Source organism: Sinocyclocheilus rhinocerous, unplaced genomic scaffold (assembly GCF_001515625.1).
Source record: "Sinocyclocheilus rhinocerous isolate Xijiao unplaced genomic scaffold, SAMN03320098_v1.1 scaffold1045, whole genome shotgun sequence".
NCBI classification, from domain to species: Eukaryota; Metazoa; Chordata; class Actinopteri; order Cypriniformes; family Cyprinidae; genus Sinocyclocheilus; species Sinocyclocheilus rhinocerous.
The window spans coordinates 503517-513040 of record NW_015645361.1 but is presented as its reverse complement, the minus strand read 5'-3'; the positions used below and the strand labels follow the sequence as shown (position 1 = coordinate 513040).

General features: G+C 40.4%; 1 protein-coding gene across 1 annotated transcript in view; it reads right to left on the bottom strand.

Moving 5' to 3' along the window:
• LOC107705977 (myomegalin-like) overlaps nt 1-9524 on the bottom strand; it is a 53193-nt gene that overhangs the window by 19752 nt on the left and 23917 nt on the right. The window contains exons 26-33 of the mRNA XM_016509520.1: nt 8370-8501; nt 8160-8269; nt 7949-8080; nt 6329-6394; nt 6013-6194; nt 5475-5913; nt 3182-4754; nt 1641-1745 (exon numbers count right to left, since the gene is read on the bottom strand). Of these exons, the coding sequence (XP_016365006.1) occupies nt 1641-1745; nt 3182-4754; nt 5475-5913; nt 6013-6194; nt 6329-6394; nt 7949-8080; nt 8160-8269; nt 8370-8501 (2739 nt within the window). The remainder of the gene's footprint in view (nt 1-1640; nt 1746-3181; nt 4755-5474; nt 5914-6012; nt 6195-6328; nt 6395-7948; nt 8081-8159; nt 8270-8369; nt 8502-9524) is intronic.

Genomic DNA, 9524 nt, shown 5'->3' with positions numbered 1-9524 from the left:
GACAAATATATTCCCCACCTCTCCTCGTAATGTTGTTTTAGTACATATAAATAAACTAGCGGACTCGTTACGGAGGCTGGGCGGATTCGCAATCAAATGAACGGGTCCAGATCGGATCCGGTCCGGATGAGTTACTTAATCAGTGGGTCCTGATCGGATCCGGTTCGGATCCGTTACTTTATCAACGGGTCCGGATTGGATCCGGGCCGGATGAGCTACTTCATGAACGGGTCCGGATCGGATCCGGGCCGGATGAACCGCTTTATTAGCAGATCCGGTTCGGATCCGGAACAGATAAGGATTACGGATCCAGCCCGGATCCGGTCCAGACCCTACCCGGATCTGTTGCGCTGTGCAAGTGGACTCCGATACGGACCCGTTTTGCGGATCTGTTCCGGAACTTGTGGTGACTCCGGGGCGGATCCGCTCCGGAGTCATTTTGCTATCTGGGATTATTAAATCAGGGATGGTTTGGTCATGCAGAGGAAGTGATGCAAACCATGTTAAAACAAACTGAGCATACACAAACACGTGCTAACAAACACATAACTAGGGATGCACCGATACCGATACTGGTATCGGTATCGGGCCCGATACTGGCCTCCTGTACTCCTGTACTCGTACTCGTTAAAATGCCCCGATACCAAACGCCGATACCACACAGCATGTGATAAGAATAAAGTAAACTGTGACAAATCATACCCCAAAATTCTTCATACAGTGGACTACCAGTAAAACTGATGCAAATTTGGGACCAAAAGTTATTCAGACCGAGTCTGGGAAAAAACTGAAGTTGAGGTTTTCATGAAGCTGGGTGACAGCATGCCCAGGAAGACTACAGGCTGTCATTGAGGCTAAGGGTTGCCCGACAAAGTATTCATAGTTGTGTAAATACTGTCATACTAACAGCTGTCTGAATTATTTTGGTTGATCAGAATTATCAGAATTATATAGCATTACCAAGATGAATTTGTTCTGACACAGTTTAACTCTGAGTTCTTGTCATATTTTATTACCATTTTCTAAACTATACCGAATAAACTGTGATAATGTGAGAAATGTTGAAGGTGTCTGAATAAATTTTGGTTTGACTGTATCTATTTGATAAATGAAGTTAACCAACTAACATTATACATACCCTTTTGGTTTCTGTACCCAATATTTAAAAAATGTACAAATGCAATAAAAATATCGGTATCGGCATCGGTATCGGCAAGTACCAAAAATAAAAGTATCGGTATCGGGCGAGTACTGGAAAAAGTGGTATCGGTGCATCCCTACACATAACCAAGGTTAAAGGAGAAGTACACCCAAAAATTACAATTCTATCACTGTTTACGCACCCTTGTGATTTTTACCAACAGGAAAAAAACAGCACCACCATTCTGCTAAACTTTTGTGTTATGTGGAGTAAAAAGTTATACAAGATTGGAACAATGTGATTTAATGGAAGTATTTTCAATTCTGGGTGAACTATCCCTTTAAATTACCCAAAGTGTAACACCACTGTTTATTATGAGCATGCAGTCAGTAACAGCTTGCAAAGCATGGATCATCAATGGAGATAGGAGAGTCTGAAATCGCCTTTCCATGCAGGAACATGCAGTCTTATTAAAAAGAAGAGTTTTTCCCCTGTCTACCTGTGCTACTGCCCTCCACCTCCGTCTCACTCCTTCCACTCGTTTCATACCCGAGGTCCTGCGCCTCCACCTGCACCCCTTTATCATCCCGTTCACCAGGGGGCGCTAGAGCACACAGGCAGAGTTGAGAACAGCAGTCCCCGGCCAAAAAAAGCAACATGCTGTCGTAGTACCACAATACCTGAACGGCACTAGATGCAGGTTGGTATCGGGCAAACTGATGAGCCATTTTTCAATAATACGCATTAACCCTATAAAGTCTACTGTATCATATTTGATACACATCTTTCTAAGGCCTCTAAATTATTAACATTTGCTGAAAAAACTGCTGTACTCAATCTACTACATCTTACGCCATCTGATTAATAGTTTATAAGCAAGTAAAAGGCCTTTTAGTATAACTGTAAAAATATCCATTATTCTCAAGTAAACATAAGAATAACTTTTATATTGCTATTAATATTTCAAGATGAACACTTACTGGACTGAAGCAACTTTACTAAATTATCCATACTTAATAAAAAAAAAAAAAAGTTTAAATGCGAGTAGCAGATATAATCCATTAGGCTTTTGAGAAACGTTTATTTGTTCATCTCTCAATCATCATTGTATTGCATTGCATTATATCTTTTGAAACTACAGAGCGTTGATCATGAAACTAAGCATTTAAACATCTTACAAAAACATATTTATTGGGAGATATAGAGTGACAAATGATATTTTTATCATTTTATGTTTATGCAGCCTCTCTAGTTTGAGCATTGTTTACCCTTGAGTAGGGCTGGGCGATTTTGCAAAAAATTTAAATCTCGATTTTCCAGAAAGTTTGACCGATTCTTGATTTTTTACAATTTTTAACTAGTCAACTTGAAAATGTAACTACAACATGATTCAAGTTACTTTTTCTTTATTAACCCTCTAGTTAAAGAAAATTCTATTCCATGTGCAGCACACATGAAGTTGTCAACATGATGTAAATGTTAAACAAATCACTTGTTAAATATCTTTGCAGAAAAGATGCAAAAACTACAACTACATATTGTACAAACTTGTCTTATACATATTATGTGTTCAGAAATAATACGAGGAAAATTATTTGAGAAAATCTCAAAAGTCAAGGTAATTCAAATTCAAAATGATTGAAGGTATAACACCAGTAGAATTTTATTAACTATAAATGTTCTTTAAAAAATAACAGCAGCTTTCAGCCTCTCACCATGATGCAAACATGAAATATTAGACATACAGTAGTAGTTATGTCCAAGTTTTTTATTCGATTGCGCTGCTTTTCCATTGTTTTTTCTGTGTAAACATGGATGTGTTTGACTGTTGCGCTTGCGTCTCTTGCAGTGTCTCATGCATGAAACGCCATTCTAAAAACACTATTCTAAAAACTATTCAAAATCGCGATTCCTCGATTTCTAAAACAATAAAATCGTGGCAAAACAATAAATTCTAATTAATCGATAAAATCGGGAAAATCGCCCAGCCCTACCCTTGAGCATTGTTAACTCAGTGTACTGCATGTGTGTTCTTCTCACCTTTGCGCTGATCAGACTGTTTCTCCTTATTTGAGCCATACACTGCAATGACCGACTGAGCGATTGCCAGTTTCTCCTCCATTTTCCGACATACCCTCTGCTTCTCCTTCAGGGCCTTCTGCAAACTTTCGATCTGGACGATCCTCTCCAGACTTTCATTTCCAGGAGCATCTCCACCTCCTCCACTTTGGCCACGCCCACTAACAGCTTTCTCAAGTTCGTTCATTTTCTGAGCACACCGAGTATGAATCTGAAGAAGCATCAAGAGGTTCTTATGAAGATTCTGGTGTGAGGACACAGGCTCCCGAACATTCTGTTGCAGTTCTGGTTTAGAACTCTCAGTGTTGTGAATGGGTGTGCTTGTCTTTTGTTGGTGACTCTCAGTGCAGGCTGGGTCCTCCAGAGACTCTCTCTCCAGCAGAGCACGCTGCAGCCTCTCCAGCCATTGCTTTAACTCTGGACTGGACAAGATCTCCTCATGAGACTGGTTTGGTTTTGAGCAAACGTCTGTGAAAGACTTGACTGCGCCTTCAGCAGCTCTAATGCACTCAGATAGACAGTCCGTCAGCTGTTGCTGCTGCAATGACAGGACCTTTCCTACTGGTCCAGGAGTGTAATTCCCCTCCAGACCTGTGGGTGCGCCGTTGCGCTTGGCGCTGACAGCTGCACTCAACTTTTTAACAGCTGCTTCTGAAGTCCAGAGCTTCTCCTGCAGTTCTGCATTCATCCTGCACTGCTGCAACAGTGACTCCTGCAGTGATTCTACCTGTCGCCGTAGGTCAGAATCAGGTCCTAGCGCTGGACCAACCTCTGTGCTGTGAGTGTCTTTTGACCTGTCGTCGCTTTGCTGAGAAATTCTGATCTGTCCAATCAAGTCCTCAAGCCTCTCGCTAAGTGCCTTTGGGACTTCTTGCCCAAGGTCCATTTGGCTGCTTGTAGTGTCGACATTTCGGAGCAATGCAATGGCGGATTCCGCAGAGTTCAAGCAGTCCAAGAGTTGAGCGTTGAGTCGGTCTTTCTCCTCAACAGCCTTCTGAAGATCTGCACAACGTTGCTGCAATGTTACATCTCCTGTTTGACCGATTCCACACTCCGAGTCCAAGCTGCATGCGGTGAGGTACGCAATAGTAGACTCTGCCGCTTGTAGGGCTTCCAAGTATTCTTGGTTGAGCTTGTCCTTCTCCTGTATCTCTGCCTGTAGCTCGTCCCATTCCTGGACTTGTTGTCTCAGGTGGGAGATTAGATCCTCCTTCTCTTGGCATTCTTGATTCAGCAACTCTAATTGTGCCATGAGCTCGGATTCCAGATTCTGGTTCATGTTAGTGTCTTGTTTTGTTCCAGCAGTTGGACTCAGCCTAGCATCTTTAACATGGTCTAAATTGAGGTGTTTGTGCTCAGCTGATCTAGAAGACATCTTGCTGTCCGTGCTGTAATCAGACTCTTCCGCCCCAGTCAGGTAGTCTTTGTTTCTGGGGTGAACGTGGCCTGAATTCAGCTCACTCAGATCTTCTGAACTCTGCCCAGAACTCCTACTGGGCCAAACAGGTACTGGTAGCCGAGATTTTACATACGCCTAAAACAAAGGACATTAGGATTATCTTACTGATAAAATACTTTGGAAAAGACAAAGACGACTTTAATTCAGGTTTGGATGCATCTCCACACTAGAGGTAAGAAGTGGGAAGAAGGGTTGGTGTGTCATACTGGATAATTCGATTCACAAGCTTGATTTGATTCAATATAGATTCATTTGGCTGTATATAAGGTACAGTATGCGTCAATTTTTCTTAAAAAAAAAAAAAAAGAACAGTTATCAGTTCATCAAAATGAAGATCAATTAAAATCGAGAAATCAATATTGTCAACCCAGCCATACAGAACAAAGCAGGGTTACCCAATCCTGTTCCTGGAAATCTACCTACCTGAACATTTCAGTTCCAACCCTGCTCCCAAAACACCTGTCTGTAATTATCAAGTGCTTCTGAAAATCCTACTTAGCCGGTTCAGGTATGTTTAATCAGGGTTGGAGCTGAACTCTGCAGGAAGGCAGGTCTCCAGGAACAGGACTGGGCAACCCTGGGATAATAGGGTTGCTAATCGGATGGTTGCTTGTTCAATTCTTGCATGCAATGAGCTACTACGGAGTCCTTGAACATGGCACTTAACTCCAGGTTGCTCCAGAAGTTGAAGATTCAGCCATAATTGCTTCTTGGTGGGTTTGAACCCACAACAGTTACCAACGATTATGCTAGACTTTATACCTTTTTCCAGCAGCATATGTGACTGATACTCACTGCATGTCTGGCCATGTGCTGCTTTTGATTCTTGGTGGGTTTGGTGCTTTGACCCTGCCTTCTTCTCTCATATCTCTCCTCCATTTCTTTCTTTTCTCTTTGTTTGTTCTCTTTCTCCAGTGTGTTGATGTGTCTCTGCGAATCTTCATGATGTGTCTGCAGTTGTTCCATGCTGTTGTCCATGCCGTCCATCATCTTTGGGTCAATTTGAATTTCGGCATCTGAAACAGAGTTCTTCTGCAGCTGCTCTTTTAGCAGTCGAATTATCTTTCGGTGACTTCTGGCTTCTGAGCGGAGCACCTTCACGGTTTGGTGTAAGTCTCCATGGCTGTCACTTTCTCCAGAACTCTCTGCACTTTCTTTGGACTCAGTGGCGTTTTCCTCCTTCAAAAATCCACCGAGTTCAGATGCTTCCAAGCGGAGTTTGGCCACTTGCTCTCTACAAATTGCAGCAGTTAAGAGTTTGATGTTTTTTTATAGCTTTGATTTGACATACAACCAAAGCTACAATGTCAATATCTAGTTATTCAAAACATACCGGAGTTGAGAGACTGATTCCGCTCCACAATCTGAGAGAAGCGATCGGAGTTCTGCTTTTTCCGATTCATCCCTAAGGAATCTGGATGTGGGTTGCACTCCACTTTGCTCTCTTTGAGTCTGTGATGCTTGATTACTCTCACCAACATCCTCTGGAGAATGATCTCCCTCATCACATCTCTCCTTAGAGATCAACAACACATGGGACAACAGTAAATAATAAAAACAAGACTACGGTTTCCAGGTTGAAAGCTGAGGTCCAAGATTACAGTATATTATTACAAAATTGACTGATCTATTTCCATAAAATCTCTTACCTTCGTGTTTGGAGGCATTAGTGTCACATCATCTTCAGAAGTCGGTTTCTGCTGTTTCGGTGTTTGCTACAGTAATGGCATGTTTGGTGACACATGACTTGACTTAACATAAAATGCCACAATGGAACAGAATATAAAGAAAGTGCACAGTAACGGTAGGATGGGGGCAGCTGCAGGTGATCATGGTTAAGAAAATAAGCCAGAAAGACAGAGAGGAGATAACAGGGGTTAGCAGGGACGGAAGAGAGAGACAGAGAGAAAGAACTAGAGGGAGCAGCAAAAAAAAAAAACACACATTAGGGGTGGGCGATATGGCAAAAATATCATATCACGATTTTTTTTTTTCCCCAGGAAAATCACGATTCACGATTTTATCATGATTCTTAGTCATGTTGGTTTTACTATTTTGCAAGTTGTCTGAGCAGTACAGCCAAACTAATTTCCTTATTTTAAAAACAAAGCTTTACAAGGTAACAAAATAAAAAAAAAAGAATGGCAGCTATTTAGGCCAAAGTGGGCGGAAATAAATATCTGTGTCATAATTTTATCTGTAACTAAAAAATAAGAATAAAGATACACATTACAAATACACATAATATACAAATAAAACAAACAGTGCTTTATTTTTCAGGTACAGTAGGTGCATTTAGCAGTAGTATTCAAATTGAATGAACAAATATAAAAAATAAAACAAAATATACACAATTCTAAATTTTATCATCATTTACTCATATTTAGACGATCCCTTCAATGACAAGCGGCAGCATGTTTAATACTATAACTTTAAGAGCTGCACGCATCTAATATACAGGCATGCATCCGTTTTTCTCTCAACTGTTTACTTTCACTTTAGACATAATAAACTGTTTATATGTAAACCTTGTGTGTTTTGACAGCATTAGCGCAACCAGATGCAGTAATCAGGCGCTTTTTGACAGGCTTTTTAGTGTGTGCGCGCTTCAGGTGTACGTGCTCAGAAAACGCGCATGTCAGAACAGCACGCAAATTAAATGTTTAACCGGCAAGGCTTTAAAGCACATGCAAATAATGTACTTTTGTGATTGTGAATAAGTGCAGTGTCCCGTGAGTGTAACTATACCGCTGAGTAACATTTGATGTGAATGTATGTCGCGTTGTACAGTCTCTTGAAACAGAGGCGCCAAAGCTGCAACTGATAGAATGTGCGCTGTAGCACGATACTACGATATTTCTTCAAAAGCAGATCGTGGATACATTTTAATTGTCCACAAACAAAAATTGTGATATCACACACCCCTACCGCAAATACATACATAAACACTCATTCAGCAGACAAACATGTTACCGAAACAAACTTCTAGAGAAGGTCCAAACTACTGCTAACTAATGTTAGTAAACTACAAATTCATCTACAGAAAAGAAGTCAATCATAAACTGAACACAAAAGCACAAAATCAGAAGGTCTGAGGTTAAAGGTAAAGAGGTTAAAAGAAGGTAAAAAGTTGGGCCCCCTTTCATATCGGCATCAAACCAAATATCAGCTTTGCACAAATGTATTTTTTTTAAAAACATCACATAAGAAGTAAACTAATAGTATTTCTAAGACTATTTTTGAAACGATTTCACTGTGACCTTTAATACCTTGATTGGAGTTGAGAGGTTGATTAGGTCTGGTTCTTTCTGAGAGTCTATTGGATCTTTACCCACTATGTCTTTCTCCATCAGAAGCAGCTTATTCTGCAGTTCGGCACTGACTGCCTGAAGCTCTAAAACCTGAAAATGAGAGGAAAATGTAAATCTTTCAAATTTTGTTTGACAAAAAGTATATAGCAACTGGTGATTAGGCACTCACTTTTATTCTGAGCTGTTCAACAGTCAAGTGCTGGAGCTCCTCCTCTGGCCTGTCGCCAATACATATGCTCATATAGGACGTCTGATCGCCAATCAAACTCAGTGTGTCCACTAAAATCATCAGATAAATTAGATTAAAGTCAAACAAACTGAAATAATTTAATTTGATTAAGAAATGGCCAAATGATACATATATGATATGTATATGTACCAGAATCATTGGCCTGTCCAACCCCTCCTCCTCGGTTCTGGATCTGTCCCAGTCTGGCTTGCAGAGAAGCGTTCCAGCGCTGAGCTTCCTCCAGTGCATCACGCATAGTCTCTAACTCTGAAGGGTTCGAACCTGCACACACATATATACAAACATGCAGTTAGTGACACTGCAAACATGTTCAGTATATATGTACGCATGTACAACATCCTAATAAAAAATATGTACAGCTTTAACCTTGTTGTCTGCATATTGGTCTTTAAAGAACAGCTGAGAAAACACAAGAAATAAGAAGGGGATGGGTGCATAATCAGGATATGACACAAACCAAATTTGTGCCATAGAATAGAATATACACTAAACAGTATGTCAACGCATATTTATTTTATGCACATATTTACTGTAAGTTTCAACTGAGACTTTAAAGGGTTAGTTCACCCAAAAATGAAAATGCTCTCATTAATTATTCACCCTCATGTCGTTCTAAACCCGTAAGACACTCGCATATGCGACTAAATCTTCACTCTGGCCGACTAAATGATGTCTAATATTAGCCAATGGCTAATAAATTCTCAGATTTTACTCGCCAGTGTGAGTTGGAGGCTAAGTATAAGTTTAGCAGAGATATATTTTCACTTGCTGAACACACTGAGCGCTTCGGAGTTTCACTCTCCGTCAACCGATCTGTGATATTTTTCAGTTCATCTGAATGGATGCGCAGTGTACCTGTATTTGACATACCGTAAACTCTAGTGTGAAGGCGCACGACTCACCATCGCTTTGTCTCACACACACGCAGAGAGAGAATTGACGCGCTACATGTAAACGATATTCTTTGTTGTATTTTTCTGTCAAAATAACAGCGTTCCTTTGGATTTCTTCAGCTTTTAAGAACTGCCGGGTTTTCCGGTAGTGGGGCAGAACTAATGTGCAAACGGCAATCTCTTTGGCTGCCGCTCACCTATTATCATCCCTGTTTTGAAACTCAAATCAGCAAATCAGTTCGAGCACACAACCTGATTAATATTCATGAATCCAGCAGTTCATTAATCCTTAGTGCCGTTTTATATTGTTCTTATTAGTAGAATTTGTATCATTATTATCTTATCAGTATTTTTGTTAGTTTTTCCCCTTTTTTTTTTTTACAGAAATACT